At 42.5% G+C, this 27716-nt stretch overlaps 3 protein-coding genes across 7 annotated transcripts; all 3 read right to left on the bottom strand.

The window, feature by feature from the left end:
* Window positions 1-3652: 3652 nt before the first annotated feature.
* LOC143328889 (nicotinamide riboside kinase 2-like) lies at window positions 3653-9110 on the bottom strand. 3 transcript variants are annotated; one of them, XM_076744336.1, is made up of 8 exons: window positions 6441-9110; window positions 6247-6337; window positions 5392-5440; window positions 4988-5153; window positions 4814-4885; window positions 4611-4717; window positions 4397-4482; window positions 3653-4291 (listed from the first exon to the last, which is right to left on the bottom strand). In XM_076744336.1, exons 1-7 carry the CDS (start codon window positions 6464-6466, stop codon window positions 4397-4399), a joined length of 597 nt encoding a protein of 198 aa, XP_076600451.1. In that variant the 5' UTR covers window positions 6467-9110; the 3' UTR covers window positions 3653-4291. The 3 variants fall into 3 exon arrangements, with proteins under 3 accessions (XP_076600451.1, XP_076600450.1, XP_076600452.1); XM_076744335.1 differs by having other exon boundaries at window positions 6247-9110; XM_076744337.1 differs by lacking the exon at window positions 5392-5440 and having other exon boundaries at window positions 6247-9110.
* Window positions 9111-9256: 146 nt separating this feature from the next.
* On the bottom strand, window positions 9257-19715 carry LOC143328888 (caytaxin-like). 3 transcript variants are annotated; one of them, XM_076744333.1, is made up of 14 exons: window positions 19298-19715; window positions 18811-19021; window positions 16345-16457; window positions 15063-15121; window positions 14754-14981; window positions 14316-14474; window positions 13530-13632; window positions 13061-13192; window positions 12812-12898; window positions 12453-12551; window positions 12052-12087; window positions 11892-11939; window positions 11440-11486; window positions 9257-9990 (listed from the first exon to the last, which is right to left on the bottom strand). In XM_076744333.1, exons 3-13 carry the CDS (start codon window positions 16419-16421, stop codon window positions 11447-11449), a joined length of 1068 nt encoding a protein of 355 aa, XP_076600448.1. In that variant the 5' UTR covers window positions 16422-16457; window positions 18811-19021; window positions 19298-19715; the 3' UTR covers window positions 9257-9990; window positions 11440-11446. The 3 variants fall into 3 exon arrangements, with proteins under 3 accessions (XP_076600448.1, XP_076600449.1, XP_076600447.1); XM_076744334.1 differs by having other exon boundaries at window positions 19302-19546; XM_076744332.1 differs by lacking the exon at window positions 19298-19715 and having other exon boundaries at window positions 18811-19188.
* Window positions 19716-20699: 984 nt separating this feature from the next.
* LOC143328887 (excitatory amino acid transporter 1-like) lies at window positions 20700-24731 on the bottom strand. Its single transcript, XM_076744331.1, has 10 exons — window positions 24542-24731; window positions 24169-24306; window positions 23062-23269; window positions 22917-22959; window positions 22746-22815; window positions 22456-22630; window positions 21846-22079; window positions 21553-21747; window positions 21202-21336; window positions 20700-20799 (listed from the first exon to the last, which is right to left on the bottom strand). The coding sequence occupies exons 1-10, from the start codon at window positions 24729-24731 to the stop codon at window positions 20700-20702; spliced, it is 1488 nt and encodes a 495-aa protein (XP_076600446.1).
* Window positions 24732-27716: the final 2985 nt, after the last annotated feature.

The following is a 27716-nucleotide window of genomic DNA, read 5'->3' on the forward strand; positions in this document are numbered from 1 at the left end:
AAGAAACCTTCCCCTGGTGCAAAGGGCGACCCCGCCCCGCTCTCCGCTGCACTCCACATTTATAAGAGCCACAGATCCTCGGCACTGGTTTGGCACAAGACCTCCCGAGCAGGACATGTAACCCACAAAATGTAGCCAGTAAGTATTAACGTCGAATTGAGTCTTTCTTGTGTGTCTGACCTGAAAGTAAACAAATCACAACAAATGTTGCCACAAAAACTAATCTTTACTGTAAATTAGGAATGTTTGGAAATAAAATAAACAGTTTGTGGTTGTTTTCTTGGTACACCTACAGCAGCAGCAGCAGCAGCAGCAGATCTTTCCCCGTGTGAAAGACTAATTCTTGTACGCTTTGAATATATCTTATCCCATGAATCTAGGTATCCAGGGCTGCTCACAGCTTTGCTTCTTGTGAGATTTAACGAAGACGATGGTCTTAAAATGGTTTTACCACAAGAAAACTTCCCCACAAGGAATATACCTGTTGTCTTCCCCTGAGGCCTCACACTGCCAGTCTGAGGAGTTTACAACTAAATGATAGATCCAGAGGGTTTACCACAGATCATGGGGAGACAATGCAGGTGAGATGCTGAAAAAATGTTTGAGCAGAAAGTTGTTGTGGAACGCTCTCCCTTTATGTGGACTTTTCCTTCCCCCTAAAAGCCAAACTTGTGTTGATTTTGCAGTCTAACCTGAGTTAAAATAGAAATGTCTTTTAAATGATGAATTATGCGGAGCTTGACAGCTGCAGGGCGGCAGATCGTCAGGTTTCTTGTGACACATGTCTTGCTTATCATTGACTAACCTTTGCCAAAATCAGCGCGATCGACTCTCCTCACGTTTCAGCTTGGAGCAACACGCCACTGTGTCGTTCTCCACGTTTTATTGGTCGATCTACACGTTACAAATTAGTGTTAAGGGCACTTAATATGTGAGCTATTAAAAACTGACTAACCAGTTACCCTTAACCCAGACTTTAATACAGATACCTGCTGATGCTATGAGGTTATCTTGGCCTTTAAGCTTTAATACCAGTGACTTCTGTATCAGAGCAACAAGAGTTATTTTCAGTATTCTGTCTTAAAGTAGAGAGTTTAAACTTATACGTAGGTCAAGTATGAAGACACTGGTTTTCTGCTTTTCCTGGCCCTAAATCTAAATCAAAGCTTTTTTAGTTATTCATTTTCACTATGAGTTGTTTTTTTAATGTAATTTCACTGTATTTAATGTACAGTATAAACTTTATGTGTTCATTTGTGAGAGGCAGCACACATTAATTAAAGTTAATGTGAGTCAGATTTATACAACAGGCTCATCTACATGTTGACTTTATGCACTGAAAAAACAGCACGTACGACAGAAAAGAGATAAAACAAAATAGTATTTAAATAAATGAATAAAAAGAGCTACAACATGAAGTTTAGTTTAGTTCTCAGTGTGGATTGTAGGTGATAGAATTTTGTTTTATGTTGGTTGAACTGTGGATCCACTTCTCGCTTCAGATCTGTTTCATTGGAAAAAAGTTTCTGAATATCATAAAATTAACTTTGGTAGTTTTTTAAGGAACCGTTGCCCCATTAACAGATAAAATAAAACGGAAAAAAGAGCCTAGATAGGGGGTGTAGATAATCAGTAAGAGGCTGCCAGGTGTTGTTCCACCTGTTTTATGGTATTGATTGTTTAACTGTTGGGCCCTCAGTGCAGTGCAGTTTTTTTTTTAGCACTAAGAAAGAACAGGAGAGGAGCTGGTGTTGCGTATTTGCTGTCAGTGGTTTTTAAATCAATGCAAACACTCAGGATGAAGTGCCTGTTGCCTAATCAGCCACTTTATGGCCTTTAGAAGACTGAATCAAGAGACTTGCATTCAAAAGCAGCATATTAACATTTAATAAATGCTTTACAACAAACTATAATGTGGTTATAAGAAGTATAACATCTCCTATGGGCATCCAAAGTGGAGGCAGGTGTATTAAAAACTGACAACATAGTAAAACATTGGTGTTATGATTTAAAATATGTAACTGCTGATACATTAATTAACACTTTAATGTCCTTGTCCATGATTACAACTACATTATAGCTCAGCATAAACCGTGTATTTTATAATGATTATAAATGCTAAAATCAGACGTTACACAAAGATGGATTCAGTTGTTCACACATGTGAAGTCCCAGCGAGGCAGCCATAAATATTCCTGTCATTCATTCAGCGGCATAATCACAACTGTTCACATGCCTCCGGGGTCCCTCGCACAGGGGGGTCTGCACAGCATGTGACAGCCACTCATCTCCTGCCTCTCGACCCAAATATGGACGCCCCAGCTGTACTTCTGGGGTTGCCATGGCGGCGGGTGACGTGGGAGCACATGCCACCCCGCGAGGGTCTCACCTTACCCTCCCGGCGGTGGCGTGTGGGGACAGGCCTGTGAGTCAGATCAGGCTGTGGAGTGTAGAGTGGGTGTGCAGGTCAGTAAATGGCTGCGCGCGCCTTAAATATATTCCTCAGGCACTTAGCCTAAATATAAACCGACAGAGCAGCGAGCCTCCGCTCCAGACCAACTGTTAGCATGTAAAGATTCCCAGATATGTATCACAAGACCCTGAACTCCCCCAACTGTGGCTCTGCCAGGTCTTGGGACAGAGCTGACTGGTGTACAGTGTGAGGTCTTCTATATGATCAGATGACGGAGCGATTCAGAAAGAGACCACACGACACTAAAGATTTACAGATAATCTATGCTACACTGTGACAATAAACCCTTTGATGCCTGAGTGATGACTGCTGGTCAGACATTCGTTTAATGGCTCATGTAATCAGCAGCAGATCCAACTCTCAAGGTCACCATATAACTCACAGGAGATTTGAAATTGAGATATCAATAAAAGTGAACATTTACTGCTCTGCGTTTCCCCTCGTTTCTGTGCACAGTGTTGGCTGAGGGTAGAGCGATGTGGGCGACTTCTGAAAGGACATTTTATCCCCTGCAGAGGTCACGACCTTTCACTTCATGTGTGCCTTGATTAAATAAAGATGGCCGAGTGGCCGTCAAGACGGAGATTTACTGAACTCCTTTACCCTGCAAAGCTCCAGGTCAGAATAATGAAAGATTCTGTGACCGCAGCACAGCAGGGAAGCCTGATATGACTTCAATGAAAGGACCAAGGCTGTAGACACATTCAGTGTGTTCTGGACGATTCTGTGTGGATGCACATAAAGAGAAAACTTCCAGACAGCGTTTGCAGAAATATATTCTGATTTAATGCTTTGCAGGTGGACGCTGTGTTCTGATAAGTGCTCCTCAGCAGCTGACAATGACCTTTTTCTCTTAGCTTCTTCATTATTACATACCCTCAATGCTGTGCTGGCATGCCTGATTTTACACTCTCATAGATACTGAACTCTCACTGGCACCCAAAACTGAAAACCTGTTAGGTCATGATTAGACTACTTCTTTTCATATTTTATATATTAAAAGCTGAAATAATAATAAGCATTGAAGTTATGGATAAAGTGCTAAAAAGAAAAAAAAATACGCCCTCGTCCCTAATCCAGCTCCAGGCATTAAAGTGAGGTGGTGATTAAAATAAGGTGCCTTTAATGAATGTGCATTATGAAAACACACCGATTCACACACACAAACAAAAAGGCTCGTGTTTGTTGTCTTTTTATTCAAAGATATATGCTCAGATGTTATTTTCATATTTATATACATCCTAACAGTTAAGACAGTTAAATGAAGCTTTATTAGTCCTTTCTTTTCCCTTCCTGTAAACTGCAATAGGTCATCTATTGTCTTTCAGAGGAAAACTCTGATCCAGTTCCAAAGACCCTTTTATTGGGGCTCTAAATCTAATGTGGGTGATAAGGAGCCTCATTCAGGAGCCAATCAGTCACCCTCAATGTGCGTAAACGTTTGTGTTGTAAAACGTGATTCTGACATAGATCTTCATGGGAACTGTGTGGGTGTGAGTGAAAGGAGACAGGAAACGTAAAGTGGATTCAGTCGTTTCATTAAGTTGCCGTCCTCCTAGCCAGCATTTTATACTTTCACATACAACAAGATCAGAGTTGTGATCCGTCCCTGATGTTAAACACTGGGCAGTCCAGAGGTGACTCATCTTTTAGAAAAAAAGTTACACAGGATTATATAAAACACTTCTGCCATTAGTTCTTAATAAGTTACAGGATTAACTATTTACAAATCAGGCTAGAAGTACAGAACCGCCGTTCCACATCGAAGCAAAATGATATTTACAAGTCTATACACAAATCCGCTGTGATCCTGTGATGCTGCAGAGAGACAGAGAAGAGAGAGGAGTCACTAAAACTGAGTGAAACAGGCATCACTGATCTGTTAGTGAAAAAGCAGAAGACATTTTTGAAGTTTGTATTTACCTATAAAGTGTTCAGCAGGGAGTTCTGAACGCTTTCATACACTTTGTTGTAGATATCTTCCTTCGATGTCATCCCGTCAAGGTACTCTGCCCGAAAAAGACAAATCAGAAGTTAACAGTGGGCAACTAAATCTTTATTTCTAAAGGGCTGCTTTCATTTGGCCGTTAAGGACGTGGATAGTTTGTGCCAGAGGAGAGGAGGGGGCTTAACCTACCTAGTCTGTCACAGTTGTTCTCCATCTCCTTCCTGTGCTTCAAGTACATGGGCCAGACGTGGCCGTCGAACAGGCCTGGGGGGTCGGGGACTGTGTATGTCCTTGTACTGCGGAAACACAACCAATCAAGCCGCGTTAAAGCCCGTCACACCTCGTCTAATGTTTAAGTGGAATGTGTCAAAGTCGCTCCAAGAGCTTGTTACCTTCTCCTCCTTTTGCACTCCTCATAAGGAATGGAAATGTAGAAACATTTGTCATAGACGTCAATGAGAGGCCTGCAGAGGGGAACTCAGATTAGTGAAAAGCTTCAGAGGGCAGGAGGCCTGTAGTTTACACTTTAGAGCCTGTGTGAAAGAGTGAGATGACAGATGACCCACTTGTAATTGTAGATGAGGAAGCCCTCAATGATGAGAATATGGATTCCCTTCTCCTCCGAGGCTTCGGGTGACAGGCTGACGCCGTGTGAGCGAGCAAACTTGACCGGGTTCTCCTGCCAGCCTCTCACAGTGTTCACCATAGCCTCCATGTCCAGGGCGGTGATCACTGATACAGAACAAGAAGACAGGAGAGAAGAGCAGGCTTCACCACACATGCAACGAACACTCCTCACCAATGTGCTTTAACACACATTAGTCACGGTTAGTGAATGTCTGAAGCATTCACAGAATAGATGATAGAAAAATCACAAAGTTTAGGATTGATTGGTTACCAAACTAAAGAAATGTGCAGGAAAGAAAAAGTACATTACTGCGTGGTTTTCCTACGTGAAATCCATTCTTACCATCCCACTGTCTAAAGCCGTCCTCCCCGACTTCTATTTGATCGGGTTTCTGAAATAACAGTCACCAACAAAACATTGCTGCAACCTAGTAACCAGCCGGAGATGGTCACACCTGGACAGGACAAGTCAAGGACTCGTCTCCACCAAAAGTGACGCACGGTGACATTTTTTGGATGCGGTCAAAATGCTTTTCCCAATGTTGCGCTTGCGAAAAATTCAGTTGCAATTCCTTTGGACTAAAAAACTTCTTTTGAAATATCTTAGAACTACACTGTTAGTGTTTGCTGTTGCCTTTTTAAAGATGATAAAGATGAAGAAAACTTGTGTAGCAAACTGACTCAGACTCCTTTTCTTTTGAGGAAAAAAAAACTTGCGCGATGTGGAAATTGCGATTTCGAGAAAAAGCGGCATCAAGTCACTTTAGTTTTAAAGCCAATTGGTGATCAGCGGTCAATCAACCTGTACTGGCCCTGAATGCAGCACGGAAACGTGCATATGGTGCAGATAAAATCTTCTGGCTTCTTTTAAGCCAAATTAGGTTAAAGATGATGCAAAAAAGCTGGTTGCACAATTTGCAATGTGATTGGACAAAGTCTGACTTTAAGTGGGGACGCTCGGCCCTTTCATTGGCTGTCCAGGAGACAATCAGCCAGATGTATTACTAGGCTACTGAGATGACAGGACATCTGCAGGTCAGAGTGTCTGGTTATTTCTGAGCACAAAATATCCTCAAGGGTAAATTTAACACAGCAAGTGAATTTATCAAATATGGTACTTACATCATCAACTCATCATTAACACATTAAAATAGTCACTGTAGCTTTAAACTTAACATAGCAACTTTAATTAGCTTACCTTGAAGAAGTCATCCTGATGAACCACACAACAGTTGGGTAATGTCTTTAGCAGTCTATTTGTTAAAGTGGTCTTGCCACCGTTGGTCACTCTGAAATGAAAATCCATGTCACGCCACACAGAAGAGTTACACTCTGGGAATGTGCACATTTCAACTGATAGATGAAAAGATGAATCCTTTAAATGAGACTTACCCTCCAATGCCGATGATTAACTTCATTTTTGCTTCTGTGTATTGGTCACCTGTGGAATTCAGTAAATAAAAGAAGGGAACCCAGCCAAAACCAACAGTCTGTCGAAGGCTTCTTCTAAAAACCTTTCCCTCTCCTCTGCCACAGATGTCCCCCCCTTTTACTACTTCATTGATAGACAATCTCTTTGCCGGGCATATAAAGGATTTAGTTGCAGCGTCACAGCCTCTCCGGCCAATCGGCCCCCTCTTCCTGCAGCCAATAAGGTGCCGCCTTACAGGGCGCAGCACCAATGGGAGGAGGACTTTGGAGTTTCACATTTGCATGAAAGTTGATCCCAAATCTTTCACCTGCTGTTCAGGGTCAGTGAACACTGGCCAAGCAAATGCACGACAAATCCCACACCAAACCACGTTATTGGGAGATAATAGAGAAATGGTGATGGGGCTAAGCTGTGAAACACAACATTAATTCTGTTTGGAAAGAGGCACAGGCACGTCAGAGAGCTCCTGTAGACTGGTGATGCAGGTCATTCAGAGCTTTTACAGCCTGTATTTATTCTTGATTTCACACACATTTCATTAGAAAAACTCAGACTACAAAGTAAGACGTCATTTAAGTGCAGTGCCATTTATCATGAGGGACTGTGTTAGAGAAGGTGCTGTACGGAGAGCAGGCGAAGGCTGCACGTTGTACAGTCATTAAAATGTAGTGCCGGAGTATACGAGCCACATCCTGTTACTGAGACATCTGTTTCACAGCTCACAGAAAAATCTCATTATTTCAGAGGGAAAAGTTTCCATGCTTGGACAGCTCCAGGTGGCTGAAAACCAGTAGCACTATATTTAGTCGGCTGTTGTGTGGCTGCCTGCTGCGTCACGCATATTTCTGATGCAACCAGCCAGAGTGCATGGCCCATAGACATGTGACCACGGTGTCCCAAGTCACAGCTATAGGTCTGATAACGCAGGTGTATCTCTTTGTAACCCGAGCGCCCGCCGCTTTTTATCAGCCCTGTTTGATACACACCTCCGGATGTGTGCACTCTAACCGCGTGTTCACTGTGATTGTACAGTGTTTGAACAAATATGTTTACAGCCGTAAATGTGACGGAGTTGAACTTTGAGTTCCAGTTATCAGAGCACATGGTTTCACGTTTCACTGCCATGACTTTCCAGAAAAACCAAGAAAAGTGTTTCCTCTTGACACCATGTTTAATATTTTTTTTTACCTCTTGCACCAGAGCTGATCCGCTTCTTTGCAGCTTGCATGTGTTGTAGTAGTCTGAGGTTTGTGAGCAGAAAATGTTTTCTAGTAAAGAATTTGGGATTACAAAACTGTCCCATATAGGCTCAGATATCCTGGGACACCATCATCCATCATGTGAGGCATGAGGTGCACATACTTCTGCCTTCTTAAGACGGACAAACGTTTCCCTTTACAGCAGTTTGGAGAATAACTGTATTACTTCTATATCACTCTCCAACCTATTAACATTTTTCAACATTAGGCTCAGGATTAATCCACTGAGACATTGCCAGGCTTAAAGGAGTATTTGACATTTTGGGAGATCCACTTGCAGAGACTCTGTGCCACTCTCGTGCTTGTCTGATGACTATGGAGCGAGAGCCAGGAGCTGATTAGCTTAGCTTTGCATAAAGACTGGAAGCAGTTGGAAACTGCACGTCTGGCACCAAAGTTCAAAAGTCTGCCAAAAGCTCATTAACATCATCATTGTTGGTTGTTTAATCTGTACCCAAAAAGAAATGTAAAAAGGCAAATGTGTGGTTTTAGAAGGCTTGATGTGACGACTCGTGGGAAACATGACACTGTGAAATCACTGCATCTGACGGTTGTTCATCGAGAAATACTTTCCACATATTTACCCCGTGACCGCTAATCGTCACTTTTACATTTCTGTTTGATTACGGATTAATGTGCTCATTAATCAGTGTTAGAGGTATTGGCAGATGTTTTTTTTTATGACTTTGGAGACACCCAGCCGTCAGTCTCAGAGCCAGAGAAAAATTCTTGGACATGGATTTCATTAATTTTATTGACTGTGCAAGATTCACAATAGTTTTAATTCATTTAGGCGCAATTCAGCCGATAAAACCACAGAAATGCAGCAGGCTGTTATGCAAAAGACTTTCATAATGAGCTTTGCACCATTCTGATCATAACTTCACATCACCACATGACGTTTTCCCAGTAAAACAATAAGACAGCATGAAAAGAGCAGAGTCATGAAGAGCAGGCTGCTGCTGTACTCATCAGTATTATTTCACTGACAGCACACAGAGATCGCTCATGACAAAACCATATTTTGCTGCTGTTGCTTGGAAGCTGCATTAAAACCATATTTTGAGAGTTCATGTCATTTCACTGAACTAAGTCTGTCTGTCATGTCTGAACCAAAGACTCATTGTTTAAATGACTGAAATTACTCAATAGTCTTTCAAAGTTAGCGGTGAAAATGTCGAGGGGCCTGCAGGACGAAGAGCGGTTTATTATTGGTTATGCGTTGCTCTGATGCCTTGTGATTGCAGTAATGTGGCATTTAAAAATAAAGAAAGGTCACCTCAGCGAAGCATTATGTCCAAATGACCCCTGTGAAGAACAGCACAGGACTGTCAGGTGACACAATGGATATCCACTGACTTGGCCGACACTCTCATAAATCGCAATTGTGCCCCTTAATAACTGTCTGTCAAGGTATTCTGGACCAATATTCTGGACACATTTAGAGGCAATAAAAGAGATGAAAATATAAGCTGTAATACATATGAGCGGCCACTGCAACGTAATGATGACAGGAGCTTGTTTTATTCGCTCATTTATTTCTTTTTTTACAAACAGTAAATGGCACATCTTCATAAATAACACGTTTAACAATTGATTTGACTCTCTTTAAATATATTTCATTTCATTTGTAACAACATATGATTTACACCTTGTAAAAGTACTTTTTGAAACATGATGGCAAATGACTTAAAAACTGACTGTAACAGTGATAGAAGGATAGAAACAAGCATGCCACCTGCATATCAAACGCTGGAAAACTGGAACGCACGTTTGCATCAGTAACATCTACCGTAGGTCTAAGAGGAACAATATCAATGCACGTCATTTGTCATGAAACCAAACAATACTCATGCCATTCATATCAAAAGCCAAATATCTGTGCAAACGCCTTTCTCAAAAATATATATACACATTATGTACACTCCGAAACAGACGATTCCCGGCTTCAGTGTCGATCGTTTCTCGTTAAAATAATTGAAGTCATGCTGTAGATAAAGCCCAACTTGACATGCAGGGGGCAGGTACTTTTTGATTTAACTCTATCTTGTAATGCTTTGGTGTGAATGAGCTTTTGTTCAGAAGCAAGCATGTCACTGCAGGTCATCTTTTTAGAGGAATGATTGTCTTGCAGCTAATGAGTCCCGTCAGGAGATTTGATCCTGTGCAGTAAGCGTGTGATGGTGGTCCAGGCTGGCTCCAGTTTTAATGAATGAATGTCCCCCCCCCGCTGGTTCTTCAATGTAAAGCTCTGTAACGCACACACCGACAGTTTAATGCTCTTTCGTTCTCCATTACTTCATTCCGACAGCCTGAAAGGTGTCATTTAACATTTGTGCATCTCCACATATACAATATTCCTTATATAATCCTGAAATTTCTCAGTAGGCATGTGCAAAATCTCAACTGACTCCAACTTGACACATATCAGGTTTGCCTATTTATTTTTCCCCTGCTTCCTCCCTTGGCATTTGGTGAAGAGATGGTGCCTGTGTCCATTCCTGGGATGCTGCCCAGTCCTCCGGCTGATAGCTCCTTTGATATATGGAGGCTGATAGGGACAGTCAGCAGCACAGACGGGGGTTGGGGGGGGGGGGTTCTAAAATAACCCACCCTAACACACCCCGAGCTGCTGTGGCGGGTATTTCCGCCGATTTCAGGACAGGCTGTGCGTCGTGGATCAATTTGCCAGACTTCAACAGTATAAGCCATCAAAAATAGAATTGATCGGCGATGAGCAGGCAGACTTAAAGAGACGAGCAGCTGTGCCTTATGTAACACGGCGTACGGAGGGATACGATGTGTGAGGATCAGCTAACGTTTCCTGGAGTCGCACACACAATCTGAATCTAAAGAACTACAACATGACTTGGCAGAGGAGAAAATGAGCGGGGCTCAATGATGGACAGTAATCACACTGCTCTGTATTTTATACTTCAGTCTTTGGTCTGCTGCTCTCAGATAAGGACAAGTCTCAGAGGCAGGGAGGAAACACCGTTATTGCTTTACTTTTTAAAATTTGTACTTATCTAACAGTTTGAGGCAATTTTCAGCCTCATCAGCGCCGAAATTAAAGAAACAGGTGTGAGACCAATTATCCATGAATGAATGTGTGCTTTGACTCAGACTTCTAAAAGAACAGATTTGACTGATTTCACAATTATTTTCATTATTGATTAATCTGCTGATTATTTTCTTGATTATTTGATTAATTGTTTGGTCTATAAAATATCAGATAATTGTGAAAAAATATTTAACTTTTTTTTTTGTAATAATATCCTAGAGCTCAGGGGAGACATTTGATGATGAATTGTCTTGTTTTGTCCAAAACCACAAAATACTGAGTTTACTATGATGTAATACAAAGTAAATCAGCTCATTTTTGCACATCATTCAATATAAGGTTTAAGTTTAAACTACCTGAGCCCTGAGTCTCATTCTTTCTGCTCGTGGTCTCACCTGATTGGGTCTGATACTGTAAACTGGATCTCGCAGCTCCTGAACCTCAAACTGACCCTTTGTGACCCAACACTCCAGACAGGCCGTGGTCTAACATTTGGGTGATTTACTGTATGGCCTCTCCTCTGTGTGTGTGTATGTGGTAGAGAACATTTCCCTGGATGTCAGAGATGAGTTACACGGGGCTGACATTACAAACCAGCGGGGATGGAAAGGCAGTTAAGTCAACGCGAGCCCTTACCTTAATGTCAGATGTCACGGCCAACTTCTGCCATCACTGACTTTGGCCTGGAAGTGACAGATTAAAGTCAAGCCATAAGTAAATATAAACATTTTGCTTGGTCATGGAGCCATATTAGGCTGCGCTTTCTGTTGCTGAAATACATCCACATGGCTGCAGAAGCGGCTCATGTTTAATCCAAAGAGAACGGATGCACAGATTTGCTATTAAGCCTTTTACGTCACATTTTCTTGAAGGGAGCTGCTTTAAATCTTAACCGCCTAAATGAAATAACTGAACGACGATATTTGCACATGAAATGGTTTCAGACTTCTAGCAGCCACCAGTTTTAAATAAGAGAAACGTCTGATCATTTTCCATGTTCTGCTACTGTGGTGCTGAGCTAGAAAAAGGTTTGATTTGTCCAAAAATGGCAGTGGACTGAACAGTATGTACTGCAAAAAGGAGGTCACCTTTCTTTAGGCGGTGTTGAGTTGGTCTGCTGCTGCTCTTGCTCAAGTCTGTAAGTACGACAGGTTAATATTTAGAAATACTACACAGATGCAGGAGTAAGAGTAATTCAGAGGTTTTTTTTTTTTTTTTCAATAAAATCACATGAAACCTACTGCTCACCTTTCCCGTTGTGCTCTTATCTTCTCCTCATCATACCTTTAAAAAACCAGAATAAAAATGTTGAACTGATGTGTCATTACATTAACATTTTAAGAAATCTTGCTCTGCTGTATGCTGAGGAGCAGCTGACTGTCATATGGGCGCGCCGAGGTGGACCTGGATCGTCTACTGTTTCTGCCGACTATGCACATTAAAATAAACACTGACAACTATACATTAAAGCAAATGCTAACAATTACTAAGTGTTAATGAGTTAACCACAGCTTGGCTCTGGTTCAGTTTGATCACTATACTGTGAACATTCTGCCAAGGTCTTATTACAGCAAGCATGCAGCTCTGAACATAAGCTCAGATTGACCCAAGTGTCTCAACAGTGACCCTTGGTGGCTCAGTGTACTTACTGCAACACACACTCAGGGATCTGCACATGCTCCATGGGGATGATCTGGCTGAGCTCCTCCAGGGTGTGAACGTATCGGATCTTATCCATGAACTTCACACTGCAGAAACCATCGGCAACATCAGAAATCATTGTCAGAAATGACCCCCTCTGAAGACGCAGAGCTCTCCTCTGTCTCTGAAGCTGTCAGGTAACAGCTATGCGTTCATGTTTTCTGATGGTCTGAATCGACATGTAGCCTGATCGTTATGTCATATCCTCTCTCTGTTTATTAGATTTGGTTGGAGAAGACATTCTCAGCCAATAAACAACCCAAAGAACAGACGGATGGACTATGAACCACACTGAATGGATCCTCACCTGATGAAGGGTCTTGAGATGGCCAGGACGGTCCGGATGAACCACGTTGGGTGAGCGATGATGAGACACTTTAGATTCTTCCTCAGTCTGCAGGAAACATTCAGATTTATGTGTGTCCTCATCATCACTTCTATCATAACACATCACAATGTATCATGATTTATCTTTAGCATTAGCATTAGCTTTACAGTCTTGACTGTGTTCTCATTTCCATCACATCTGCCCAAACAGACATTTTGTCAGTCTTACTTCCTGTCAATCATTTGGTAGCATCTCTTCAGCCAGCTGATGCCGGGCATCTTCCTGCGAGGAGTTGCTCCGTTCATGTAAACAATCATGTAATCTTCTGCCACCAGCAGCTCCAGGCTGCTCACGACGTACCTGAGGACGGAGCAAACAAGCTCACATCTCACTGTGCGATAACATACAAGATGAAACACATTTCACATGGATCTGGTGCAGGTATGTGCTTCACAGGGTTCAGTTCTTGGTGTTAAAATGAATGTTGTTTAACTTTTCCAGCTTTCAGTTTGAGCATTTAACATTAATAATCATTTCAAACATGATTTGGCCGGCAAATCCCATAGAAACATCTCCTCTAGTTATGCGCTTTGATCAATTATGCTGCAGAAAAAATAAAGTGGAAGAATTCTGAAAGGGCTCATTATACAGCATGTTACTGTAAAAGAGTCCTCTCAGAGATCAGACTGGATCTTACAGGAAGAGATTCTCCATGATGTAAGTGTAGTCCTCACAGCCGCTGTCAGGGAGGTGGCAGGCAGCAAACACGATGATGGCATTCAGACCTTCACCGTAATAACCTGAAAGAGGAGAGAGACGAACACTCAGTGCGATGCCAGCTGCACTGGCGGAGGTGTGACTGCTCACACATATTTTATCGCAGTTGCTCACATACGTTTCGTTGCTTTCAAAGCAGCTTCACAGCTTTTCAAGTTTTGCAAGTGGGCTCAAATTAAAATGTGTGTGCTTTTTGCATGCTTGTGAGTGGGTGTTGGTTAGCATCATTAAAGTGACATTTTTAATGTGAAGCACATGAGTTTCCCTTGTGCTTGAAATGTACCGTATAAATACGTTTGCTTCGCTTTTCCTTATTTCCTTCATGAGTTCTAATGTTCCGTGATGTTTGAATGCTCTTCCATGCTTTTCCAAACCGATAAGATCATCACAATCCTGGCGAAAACACTACCTTGTAATAACTGGGTAGAAGTCTTCAGACTTTGATCCTGAAAATTTCATTTCATGGCTCCTAAGATGAAATCCCTGAAGTGTAAGTGTTCATTAGTTACGCCTTGCTAAAGCTAATGCAGTCTAACACAGCAGCCCTGCAGTAATGAAGATTCAAATGAATGATCATTTTGAGGTGATTTGAATTGTGTTGTTTTATACTGACATGGGTTTCTATTATACTGACCGCTCCATTCATATCAAAGTCAGCATCTGTATTTAATTAAATACACGCACACGCACACACTCTTTTACTAACCTCCGTGTGTGACCACCCTCAGGTACGGCCTGATGACCTGCATGTCAATCCGCTGCTCCTGGTCACCGATGATCACTGTTCGCCACAGACGACCGGATGAGTCTCTCTCCTCTTCACTTTCACCAGGAAGCCGCTTGGCAGTGGCCACGGGAGTGTCATCTAGACACAAGGTGACATGAAAAAGTTGTTTAGCCATCTTTCCCCACTTGCCTCAACATTTCTGAAATCAGATGAAGTCAGCATGAGGCAGAGTGTGTCTGGAAAGCCAAAGGAAGATAACACACGATGTCTGAGGCAGGACTCAAACCCTGGACACTGCAGATAACACGATTTGCTTGTCAGGTAAATCCCAACATGCATCCCTTAACCTTAAAAAAACAAGTGCCTTCCTCAACACAGGCCCTCTAGATGTTTCTAAGATTGTGCGTAACGTCTGACCTTCCCACTCCAGCTCGTTGCCGTTGTTGATGAACTCCAGCGAGTCCGTCTCATCCGGAGTCTCGATGTCATCTACGTTGATGTCCAGGTCGTCGGGCGTTTCCAGGAAGTCATCTGACAGCACCGACCCCTCGCTCTGATCCAGGGAGAGGTTCATGTCGGGGGCGACCAGAGTGCGACGCTTGCGCTGGGCCATGGACTCACCAACATTTAGGGTGGTGGGAGGATCTGGACAGGCAGGCCAGGAAAGTTTAGATAGTATACTGCACAGTAAAAAAATACTTTACGCTGTGTATTTATCCCACTTACTGGTTCTGTTGTCAGTGAGGCCACATGAGGAATCAACGTCTCCATCCTCTGGAAGCGGCCTGCAGAGAAAGACATGAATATATAGAATAAACCCGATGACAACTCCACCAAGGAAAAATGACACATATAGGAGCTCTAGTTCCTCTTTAGCCTATTGTTTTCCTGCTAATGATTGATTTGGCTTTTTTTTTATTACTGTCAGTTTTAAGCTTTAACATTTAAAATACATTGCTGTGATAAAAAACTCAAATAAATTACAAAGTATGAGCAGTCATTCCTAACATTTTGGCCCTCAACCTTTTATTTCTGAATAGTCTCTATTGTGATTTAACTACAGTGTGTCCTTTGAGACAACAACACCAGTAATTACCACCTCCCCTCTGACATTATAATAAGACGGCTGAACCCTCAGTCCTGGGGGACAGGAGGGCTACATTACAGTGGATACCACTCATACAAACACATACACAGACAGAGAAGGACACGCAAAAACACAGACGTGCATGCATAGACAAACACGCCCTGAATAGCCACAAGTATGGGCTAGCTGATGGAGCTGCGGAAATAATTGCTGTTATTATGCTGTCAGTAGCTTTGTAGAGGTGCGTTAAAGACGGTGCCATCAACAGCGGGGAGGAGAAAAACAATTTGCAGGGTAAAAGCTTTCTTAAACGTTTCATTCTACAGCAGGAATCAGGTTTAAACCGTCTGCAGCTATTTTCATTTTCATACTTGTGGAAATAAGAACTGTGATGTGTCTCTGTTGTTCCCTGCTGAATTGAATTACTTCCTTTGCATTGTATGAGCTGAAGCCAAATGGCTACCAGGATACCATGATCACATTATATCTTACTCGTATCAGCATGACTTGCAGCAGACAGACATTAAACATGGAGCGTACTGTGATGTACTGTAGATGAAAACTGTAAATCCACTGGATGTCCTTGAATAATCAGTTTCCTGTGTTGGTTTTCCTCCTCGGCACAAATGATTCCTGCCAGTAAAAGAGCGTGGGCGGCCGACCATTTTTCTACTGCTGGACGCCGTGATGTGTTTGACTTCTCTCCCTTTTTTCCTCCACGGTACATGCTGTTTTTGCTCGCTGACATAATACAGCCTCATCATGCAACATGTAACAACTACACTGAGGACAGAACACACCTGCTGCCTGTCAGCATTCAGCACACACAACGAATTTCCCATCACAGCTGGGCCTGGTTGCCGAAGCCTGTGCACGCACACGCACAGCCTATCTCTCTCTCTCACACACACACATGATTACCTGGGGAAGTCCTCATCCTGCCACTCGTCCTTAACCTCCATGCTGTCCATGCGTAAAGTGGCTTCTGCTGTACCCATCCCCTGTGAGGGAGGACGGGCTTCAGCTCACGGCGGCTGACAAACAGATAAAACAATGTGATTCAGTGGGAAGCCAAGTGGTACAACCTTGTTAAAACACGCAGTGCTTGTAACGGTCTTAAAGGGGCACTCCACCCACTTTACACCACCCTGATGACTTCACCAGGATTACCCTGAGGTTTTGCCTAAGACTTCAAACTGACACAAAGTCAGTGATACAAATTCAAGGTGTGGACTTTGAAAGATGCTGGTGCTCACCAGGAGGGTTTAATCAAAAACACTGTGCAGTTGCATTATGGGAAATGTAGGACACAGATATTTTTGGAGCTTGAACCATACCAGAGAGGAGGAATTAGCCTTTTTTGCGTCAGTTTCAACCATCTTTTTTTCAGCCAGTGTTTCATAATGTAAATACAACCTTATGGAAGAGATCTGCGATATACTGCAAGAGCAGCACTAAACAGGCCGAGTAAAAGGCAACTTATCCATAATATATAGCTTTCCTGCGCTGTAATTAGGTGGTCTGGAGAACAGCTAGGAAAGATAATGAATTTGTAAGGAAGAATCCAAACAACTATCTCTCCAAATCTGGAACCTCTGTTCTTTTCTAACTAATATGACACACTGCAAATGTGAGATCTGATGGTTAGTTTACAAAGTTTACAATTTCTAAAAAAACAAGTGCTAATTCACTGTGGGTAATTCATGTAAAATGTCATAATCAAATTAAAAACATGGACAAAAACTAAGTCCCAGTGGATTTCCTTTCTCTACATCTCTGGGGAAAAGAGACAAAAATAAACCCCACATTGCTCATACAGCCCCTCGGGGTGATTCAAACAAATCATACATGCCGTCATAAAGCAGATGGTGATCTCAACTTCCAGATTTTACATAACCAAACGAGGAATGACAGGAGTTTTTCTCAGTATGTGACATAAAGCCCTATAGTGTCCTGTGTTTGGCTCAGTTGTTGCAGGCTGGATCAGTGATGCACAGAGTGAACATCATGTGTCTGTCTCATGTCAGAAATGTGCGCATTGGGGGAGGAGTGTCCTCCCGACATGACTGTCCCAGCCCAAGTTCATGTCATAGCAGACGTTACCACAGTCCATTTGTCCACTGGGATGGCACTGATGTGCTATAGTGAGACACATCAGAGCCTATACTGAAAAAAAAGACCCAGCAAATGTGGGCTAAAAGGCACAGGCCTTCAGGCTGCATGCTGCGTGTTGTGATTGGATTCTAAATAATGGAGGAGAATATGTTTACGCTGCATGAGGAAGCTGCAGTGTTTGATGTGGGATTGATAGGGAACTCCTTAAAGGGCACCTTTAATAAAGACTCTCCTTGCTAAATCACGCTTTGAGTCACTGTTTTCACACTCTAATCTCTCTGAAACGCATTGATTATTTTCCCTGCTAAATTAAGAATGAAAGAGGAGTGTGAGTGGCTGAGATTAAAGTGGAAAATTCACACACAGCAGATCAGTGTGTGTATATGTGTGTGTGTGTGGATTGTTGTCCGTGCAGATGTCTCTTGCCAAGCCTCAGCTGCTCATACATTGAACTGCTGATTGATGGACACAAAGTAATGTTGCAGTAGCACGTGTTTGGTGGGGATTTGTGTCCAGATGGCAGAGCAGCCTTCTTTGCACAAACACGATCTCGTGAGCCATTCGCTGTGCTGCGCCCGTCAAACCAAACACCTAATAATCTGTCACAGAAATGGAAAGCGGGGAGCCTGCCACGTCTGTGACAGAAGCTTCCACTTGAACGAACACCACAGTGTTCCTTCCTCCTCTGCATTATGAAATCATTTACATGGCTTGCAGCTTGGAGATAAGCATCAATAGAGCCACTGATGTTAAAGGGCACGGCGAGGCGAGACGTCACGCTGGAGCCTTCCTCAACTCGTCTGTTGTTTGGCTTCAAATCTTCTGTTTTCCTCTGTGAATATTTAGGACTTGATAAGCAACGATCAAAGCTTGAAAAACATGTGAAAACACAGCCAATCTACTTCATCAGGACTGTAGTTTGACCGAGACCAAACGACCCACCAGCTGATCAGATTCTGATTCAAGTGTTGCTGATTGAAAGCAAGCGGCCATCTTTTTCTAAAAAGAGAAACTTAAATATGTGAAATAAAGAAATGTCTAAAAGAAAAGAGGCCGTTCATGTGGGTTGGTTGTGTTGAGGCTGAGAAATTACATGATCAGGATGTTGAAGTGTGTGTGAGAGGAGAGGAGCTATTGGCTGCCATCCTTTCCTGGTTTGACAAATGCAAACAGACACTCTCTGTAATTTGAATCACAGAAGCAGAATGAAAACAAAGCGTCAGATATCATATCACTGACTGGGAATGAGCTGCCCTGAAGGAGAGAACTCACAGGCTGCAGTTAGGACGACCTCCTCTCTGCTGTTTTGCTTTCAGATGCTCCTCTTCCTTTTCTTCCTCCTCAGATCTGCCCGGGCTGAGTGAGGGTCATCACTGTTGACGTCTGCAGGCGGGACACTCGTGTGCTCAGGACCCGGGCTGCTGGACGATCCCCGCTGGTCGCTGATGCTGAGACCGGAGGCTGGGAGAGAAACTGCGTCCTCCTGCGGAGAGAACGGTCGGCAGAGTCAGGGTCATCACACAGCGAGCGCCATCCTGCTCTCATCTTTTCAGCCTCCTCTGCCGGTCAGATGCTGCTTTTTGGACAAAAGTTAATCCTCTCCCTGCGCTTTTAGCTCTCCCATTTACTTCTGCTGGTCTCTGTTGACTCCCCCCTCCTCCCTCCATCAACACTAATGCCCCCCCACCCCCAGGCTCTAATCCTGCTGTGATGATGTCACCCGTATGGGAGCCGTGTGATGGCGGTTATGTAATCACACCTGCCTGCCTTCTCTGCGGATGCTCGGAGTCAGGATCGGCTGTTGTTCGTCTCCTCGCGCTCAGTCCATTTTCCATCCATCATTTCACACGTTTTTATCCTCCCGCGAGCTGGAAAAGATGGACGATCCTACCTCACCGCTGTTCCCTGGCAACAGCATCCTCCTCCCTTACATACAGCCTCACTCTCTCTCTTGCTTTTTCTCACCGTCTCTTTTTAAGCTCTCTCTCTCCTGTCGAAACCCCTCCTCCACATGATTCCCCCTCCTCTTCTCCCTCTCGTTGGCTGTGACGCTCCCTCCTTCACCTCCCCTCCTGCTCTCCTCACAGCTGCACTGAGCTCTGGGCCATGTCAGTGGCATCTCTCTGACATCGCGGGGAACAGCCAGTTTCTTGTTCTGCTCCCGCCACTGGCTGTTTGGCAGAACAATGCATTTCGGGTGTGTTTGCAGTTTTCCATTAATAACGCCACTTTGCACAGCTCTGAAATACATGCCCAGACATGTGACTACAACCATTTGCGTTCCCACGGATCCAGCGCAGATGCTGAATTCAGAGTATATATCTTTGGCTGTTCAAGAACACACCAACATTGTTTTAACGACTAATTGTGATAAATAAGTTAATAAACTGTTTTTCCAAGAAAGGCTGTCAATTGTGGCAATCGAGTTTCAGTTCCAGGCAAACATCGTATTGTCTTAACTTTCATTAACTGAGGGACTATAAAATATTAAACAGCTTCATGTGAACTATATCTGCATTGCCCACGTGCAAATGGGTCACTGAGAACTTGTTTTTGTCTTGCACGTTGACTTCTCTGCCACCAGGTGGCGGTACAGTGTTCGCTATAAAGTGCGCATCTGCAACATAACAAAGAAGGAAACTGTGCTGCTCTGCTCATCATGGGCTGGGCTGACCTCTGGATAACCTCAGTTAAATCCTGTGTTATATTTTCTATGGTTAACACATGCTAACATTTGCAGTGATTTGATAAAAGTCCTGTAGCCTTTTAAAGATTCCATGTGGAAAATTGCAGAAAAGGTTTTATTATGACATGTAAGCATTGGAAGGGCAACATCAGATGCAAGAACACACCAGTTACAGCTTTCTCCCCAAAAGTCCTAAAGTTTGACATCTCCTATCTAACATACTGTAACTCCTCTTGGCACTAGGAGGCACAGGGGCAGCTGTTTCACACACGAGAAGACCTGCCCCCTTCATGAACTCTGTTCCACTAACATCTGCCTGTAAGCTAAATGAGTATCGACTTCTACTGTATCCAGGGAAGTAAGATTTACCTCATTAATTAAACAAAGACAAAAAACAAATATTGTTATCATTAAGCAATAACATATCACATGAATCTCAGTCTTTGGAAATCAATGCAGTCGAGCCTCGTGAAGCTCACAGTGGAAAGCTCTGCAGCTCGTGTCTGGACAGATGCTGCACTACACCCACGCCGATACAGTCACCCAGCACATTGGTGACAGTCCGTAGACGATCCCTATCGACAAACATACAGGAAGATCTGAGGTTATGGAAGGAATTTGTGAGAGGGACTTGAGCACAATTACACACAAGTTTAGGGTGATTTCAAAATGTTAAGTTGCAGGATACTTTTAGGGTGCAAGGTGAAATCAGTAACATTATTCACTGGATTAGTTGAGAATGCTCTCATAGTGTGACAGAGCCTCTACACTTCAATACCTTTGACTTTTTCTACTTCCAAAGACCCTCACTGATGCACTCACTAAACCTCTAACTCCCAACCACATGCCTTTCCCCAAACTTTCCCCTAACCTTAAGCTGTAAAACCTCAACCATCAAATGATCAAAATGTCCACACTTTCCAAAAATGCTCTCACACTCAAAATCTGAAACTGCTTTTGGTCACATGAACACTTACAGAATCCAGTCAAAAATCAAGAGCAGTGATATGTCCTCTTTGGGAAGTCCAACTGACGACAACACAATCAACATGGACACCATGCCAGCCTGTGGGATGCCTGCTGCACCAGTGCTTGTAGCTGTGACAATCAAACTGAAGAGGAAAAACAGTGATTATGCTGAAGCAATAAGAAGAAACTCACTCACCTCTATGGGAACTGGTCCTACATAAACTAGTGAACTTAGTAGTTAATCATGGAAATTAGTTATTGGCTTGATTGAAAGAAAAAAAAAAAACACTTGAACAGTCTGAGCTTCTCAAGACAGGAATTCTAAAACTAGTAAAACTACAAGTGTCTTTTGAGCATACCTGAGGACAATGATCTGACCCAGGTTAAACTCCATTTTATTAATCTGGGCAATGAATAAAGCAGCTACACATTCATAGAGCGCAACACCATCCATGTTCATTGTGGCCCCAATAGGGAGCATGAAGCGTGTCACGTGCTTGTCCATGGTGTGATGATTTTCCATACAGTAAAGGGTAACAGGTAGGGTTGCAGAACTGTGAAGAAACCAATACAGTAAATGAAGGAAGCTGATATTCCACCATTGTTCATATGCCTGCAGTGTGTTATATTTATTATCAGGACTCTGGTTCACCTTGATGAGGTCCCAAAGGCAGTGGTCAGAGCCTGGAGTACACCCCTCATAAACCTGAGGGGATTCTTCCTTGTGATCATGAAATAGATGAGGGGCAGAGTGAAGAGGCTGTGAATCAGCAGGCCAGTGATCACAGTGAGAGTGTAAAAGGCAACTCCACGACCAATCTCCCCGGCGTCTGTCATCTTCACAATCTGTCCTGCCAGCAGGAAGAGGGTTCCCACTGGACAATACCTGTGATACAGAGGTGAGACACAGCAGAGGACAGGCAGTGAGAGGTACCCAATGTAGAGGGAGTCAGTGGGTATACCAGGAGTTCAGAGCTGGCATGACAGAGCACACACAATACTGAGAGTGCACACAGATTATCACCAAGACAGTAAATCACAAGCAATGGACTTCCGGCATGTAATGCACATACAACTGTTTACCAAGTGCTAAAAATCTATCACAAAGATAAATAAAACACAGCATGTAATCAGCACTATGATCAACAGCAAGCAGCATAGGTGACTGCTGCTACGCCCATAAAACTGATAGCTAATGAAACAAAATGGTGCATTAACAAGACAACAGCCAGTTCATCTTCACGATAGCCTCACATGCTTACCAGATGACTATGTGGACTAGACGCATAATGGTTTTATTCAGGCACTCGAAGACATCCCTCAGAGGTTTCCCCTCAGTCCCCATACTTCCCAGAGTGAGGCCGAAGGCAACAGAGAAGAACAATAGACCCAAAATATTGACTCCGTCTGAGGTGCCTTGCTCAGGTACTCTGTCATCTATAGATACAGCGGACAACATATTAAAGCAACATACAGGAGACTGGATTAGACAAGCATTTGGAGCCAAAATAAAAAACAGAAAATACACACAGAAATAGAAAAACAATCTCACTGTTTTCACTTGTCTCAGTCATATTGGTGACATTTCCTGGAGAAACACGACTGGAATAAACTGTTTTATGCTGAATGAAAAGAAGAAGCAAATGTTGATGGTTAATAAGTGCGGAACAATGACAGTGTAATTACACAAAAACAAATCGTAGCCTTTGCCACGCTTCCTTACCTTTCTGAAACAAGCTTCCACCAGATTTGAGGGAATCATGTTTCTATAAACAACACACATCAGGTTTTTAACTGCCAACTCTATCATTACATGTTGGCTGTAATTTACTGGAGAATGAATGTCCTGTAAGGACTTTGATACATACCTGAGAAAATCTAGAAAGGAATCTACAGCTTGCACAGTGTCTGCATCACCACTAGAGGACACTGCGGCCGTCCTGGATGATTTCCCTGGTCGGATCAGGACAGCTAGGGTGATGCCAGTGAACGCAGCAATAACTGTGGTGACCATGTAAAAGCTGAGGGCCCTTAGCCCAATTTTCCCATAAGCCTTCTTGTCCACAGATGACACTCCTGAAATAAAGAGATATGGCTGTAATGACAATTTGCAATTTGTGAGGGTGGCCACCTCCACTGGTTCCAAATTAAACAGAATTTAAAATTTGTTCAGTTCGTTTTGTTTACTTTTTATGTCCTGAAATGCTTCACCAAACACTGGAAGGAGTTTTCACACTCAGCAGAATATTCAGAGGTCATAGCACATCTTTATTCTTGCAGAGCAGGAACATGCAGTGTTATCTTTTCCAGTTGCACATGCCATTTAGCTCTGAGGGGCACTTGGCTTTGCCTGGTGCTCGCAGCTCCACAGCAGCAACAAGGATCCCCTGCACAAATTCTATTGCGCCATCGGTGTGTGAATTCATATGCACGTCGCGTTGGATAAAAGCGTCTGTTGTTTCAGCTTGTTAGCCATTAGCTCACAGCACATGACTCCTTAACACTGCCTCTGTCAGAATGCGGTCTTGTTTGAAAGCTGCTTGTTGGGCATCCAAACATCCAAACTGTTTGCAGCTGTAATGACACTAATGATGCCCTTTTTTTTATCACAACTTAACTAATCAACAAAAGAAAAATCTTTTCTGTGTCTACTTGTGTCTTTGTTGACAGGCTCCATGAAGCATTGACATGATATCAACTGTGATGGAAAAAGTTTCTATTTTTTTTCTTATACGGCTGTATATATGGTAAGCCTTCCCCACCCCTGCTCTATTTAGTGGCAGTTTTAGGACATTTCATTCTTAAGGCTTACTAACATTTGTAGTAACAAGTATTGTGACTACCAGTGGTTAACTATGTATTTATCTACTGTGGTGATCATTATCAGGTAGCTATCACCATGTGTTATGTGAGTCAGACCACTTCTTTTTTGAAAATCATACCTGAAATTAACCAAGCTAAAGTGTGGATCTAACCTGCAATCAGACTGGAAATGATGAGAGGAAGCATCATCATCTGCAGGATTCTCATCATCAGTTCTCCAGGAAGGGTTAAATATCTCATACTCCTGGCTGACATGTTAATGTGTCTCAGAGCAAAGCCCAGGCCAATACCTCGGAGAAACATAAACAGGAGTGAATAAATCGGCGTGTCATTAAAGGCTGAGTTAAAAATAACAGACGAGCCAGTACACAGAGCAGTGCTGGAGAAGTTACATATTAATAGAACGCAAGCAAGCAGCAGGTTGCAAATTGTCTTCACAATGGTATGGTTGATTAATAGCAGACTAGAATATAATTTCCAGGCTTTATGGGAGAATGAAGTACACTGTGTTTGGAACCCACTTACCTAAGGCAACAGCAGCCATTGTAAGAACAACAAAAGCATTTCTCTTGAGAAAAGCCATAACATTAGATCCATTCTGGCGTGATGACACATATCCCATGGATGCATTGTGTGTTTGGTTTTCCTGGGGTTCTGTAACCTCTACTGAGTCCAACACAGTCAGTTCATTAGGGCTTGGCAGCATGTCTTTCATAAGTTGTCCCTTCAACCAGTATAGACCACAGAAAGATCTAGGTGTTTGGTTTCCTTCTAACATCAACAGAACAAGGAACATTAAGACATCAATCATTAATAGATTACAAAGATTGTCTGAAGACATAAAACCTAGAATATACAGCGGGGAAGCAGGTTAAAATTGTGAAAATCATTCTACAGTTACGAGACCTTAAAGGTGACAAAATCATTAACATGATATTCAAACCTGTCTATGGAAGCAACAAGCACGTACTATGAGAAGCGAACTGAAAAATTCTTCCGTCCTCCTCAGTATTTTGGTGGTGATAGAAAAAAGATCACTGTCAAAGTACGATTCCTTGATCAGTCTTACGCATGAAGCCCGGTCACCACAGTAAAGACAGTACGGATTTAATCATCAGCTTTGTGGGTGTGCCTTTTCCTCAAGTAATATGCAAATAGTATTCAATTTGGAATAGATAGCAACTACACAAACACCTGGAACTTTAATCCTTGTTATCCCCATGCTTGGAGAAAGTAAAGTATAAAAGTAATTTTCAGAGACATGAATCATCACTTATTTATAGTATGAACTGCTGAAAATCACTTACAGGCAAGGAACTGCATGCTCACACACTGAGAGACAAAGAGGAACTAAGAAGCACGAAGAGATTCAAAGAGGTGAGAAAGGCATGGTGAGGGAGCTGAGAAAGCCAGCACCGCACCATCGTTCATGGATGAGACCATGACTGGCTCTACTTCTATTACTGACAAAGGGCTGTGAGCCACTCCATCTTGATACAGCAGTCTGTCTCATCCCACCCACATAGACACACAGCTGTAACTGCTGTGAAAAGGTGCCTCTGTTAAACATTGGTTGGACGTGCTCTGAAGACTTACGCTATCAAGTTATTATTTTTTTCAATTTGACAACGTGTTGATCAAAAGAAAATATCAAAATGTCCATATAAAGCTCTCAAACCACCCTGGTATAGATTTACAAAACTTTCATAGCTTAATATGCTACGTCTGCTGGATCTCCTGACCTTTGAGGAGAGAGGATGGCATGACACAGAAGAAGAAGAAGTTAGACAGTTTGGCTCCAGTCCACAAAACAGAGAAACAATTGAGGCAGATCTTCTGTAATTACGTGATCTTAAATCCAACAAGATTAATGTACTGAGGTGCATTAGTTCTGTGTTACGTACACAGGTCTTAGGTCACAGAGGTGTTTAGCCCACAGTGTCCCTAAAGTACTGAGTCCTAGGAGGACAATATATGGCAGCAGCACTGGACATGAGAGCTGATCAGGGAGATTTTAAGTATCTTACAGCTTCCTGAGTCCCCTTAAATCACAAATCCACTGGTGACAGAGGTACCATCAGGACATGCCATTAATCCACAAAGTATATCCTTTAACTTGTGTGCACACTGCTTCATGTGTGACTGTTAAGCATTACACTGATATTACTAAAAGCCTGTGACTTGCCAAAAGTTCGCTCATATCTGGTCCAAAATATAGTGAAAGACCAAAAATTTAAATTTTCATCGGATTCCCAGCACCTAAGTCTACTTTACCAACTTCTAATAATTCTGTAGTAAGAAATGATTCTATAAAATTTGAATCTCTGCGTTATTGTATTATATGTATTATTGTATTCTATTATTGCGTAGTGTTATTGCATTCTGGGTTATATTTGTACTTCTTGTTTTTATCTGTGTTTCTCACACTGCCCCCTGTCTACTGTAGTAATTACTGCTGTTAATGAGGTAGACAGCTGTAGCCTACATCCTGAGGGTCTCTTGTTGAGAAGGCACAGCAAAGACTCGCTCATTGTCTGTAGGCTTCCAATTATGAGCTAAGCTCTTTAGCAGTTTTATTCCAGCCACTTGTTATTGATACAGTTTAATCATCTTGACACACAATCGCCATGATTTCAATTTGGGAAATCTGAATAGCAAGCAGCACTTGTTTGTAATTTGTTGCTGGTGTTAATTAGATTTGATTTTAGCATTACCTTCTCACTTCCACTGGCCGCCGGCTTCCCTTTACTCTCTCCCTGTAGGACTGAATAACATCTATTTGTACTGTGCTATGTCATCCGTTGTGAATCAAATGATGGGCACTAAGTTGAAGAGTTTTAATGGAGGTAATGAAGACGACAGTAAAGCAAGAGTAGATGTCCAGAGGCATGTCCAGGGAGGAGTTTGAGGAGGACCAGAAGCAGCTTGTGGAAGAAAAGTGAGTAAGCATACATGCTTAGATTATATCTTCATATTAAGACCAACTACAGTGTTAAAAACATTTAGGACTGTTTCAATAAATTGAAGAGGATATTTGCTTAAAAATGCTTAATCAATGTATGCTTTGTGTGGATGTATGTACACATACCAAGGATCTCGAATAACAAACTAAAATTGCTAAATATTTCAGCACGTTGCACAATAGCTAACACTGACCTGAATTATTTCATGAACAAAAGTCAGCATCATTTATATGAGACTGCTTCATGTTGAATTGTGGAGTGGAAAGCAGTTGGAAAGAGAAAATATGACCTACATATCCCTTAATCTGGGATTAGCAGGTATGATTAGTATTACTTAAAGCAGGCTCCCACTTTGTTTGTTTGTCTCAGAGCCACAGATATAAACACAGACAGAAACTAAATAAAGGCCTCACATCTTCAGGTAGCAGTGAAGGAATGACACAGTGTCGGTACACAGCACCTTCTTTACTCTAAACATCCACATTTCAATGTGGACCAAGTGCACCCAGTGTAGCAGGGTGCTGCTGTGAACCATGTTGGTAACACTAGAAACAGCAGGGTTTACATTTTCCAGCTATGATTCATGGTTGTTACACAGAAGCCTCCATCTGTGTTTCCAAGTACTGACACTGGTCATTGACGTTGAGGTTACAGTCATATAACCACAAAATGTTGATTCAGAATTGTTCCACAGGTTTTAACTCATAATCCAGATGTTTGGTAAAAAGGAAGACAGC

This window comes from Chaetodon auriga, chromosome 12 (genome assembly GCF_051107435.1).
Source record: "Chaetodon auriga isolate fChaAug3 chromosome 12, fChaAug3.hap1, whole genome shotgun sequence".
Lineage (NCBI taxonomy): Eukaryota > Metazoa > Chordata > Actinopteri > Chaetodontiformes > Chaetodontidae > Chaetodon > Chaetodon auriga.

Bases quoted from the DNA above. Each gene is read 5' to 3' on its own strand.
- LOC143328888 (XM_076744333.1), bottom strand. From the start codon at position 16,421: ATGGGTACAGCAGAAGCCACTTTACGCATGGACAGCATGGAGGTTAAG. The intron at 12,552-12,811 runs GTGAGGATCCAT...TGGTTTCTGCAG, and splicing joins ATCTCAAGACCCTTCATCAG to TGTGAAGTTCATGGATAAGA. The intron at 12,088-12,452 runs GTAAGTACACTG...GGTTTTTTAAAG, and splicing joins ATCCCTGAGTGTGTGTTGCA to GTATGATGAGGAGAAGATAA.
- LOC143328887 (XM_076744331.1), bottom strand. From the start codon at position 24,731: ATGAAAGACATGCTGCCAAGCCCTAATGAACTGACTGTGTTGGACTCA. The intron at 22,816-22,916 runs GTAAGGAAGCGT...CTTTTCATTCAG, and splicing joins TGGAAGCTTGTTTCAGAAAG to CATAAAACAGTTTATTCCAG. The intron at 21,748-21,845 runs GTGAACCAGAGT...GTTTCTTCACAG, and splicing joins GCCTTTGGGACCTCATCAAG to TTCTGCAACCCTACCTGTTA.
- LOC143328889 (XM_076744335.1), bottom strand. From the start codon at position 6,396: ATGTGCACATTCCCAGAGTGTAACTCTTCTGTGTGGCGTGACATGGAT. The intron at 5,441-6,246 runs GTAAGCTAATTA...CTGTTATTTCAG, and splicing joins ATCAGGATGACTTCTTCAAG to AAACCCGATCAAATAGAAGT. The intron at 4,886-4,987 runs GTGGGTCATCTG...TCCCCTCTGCAG, and splicing joins TTCCTCATCTACAATTACAA to GCCTCTCATTGACGTCTATG.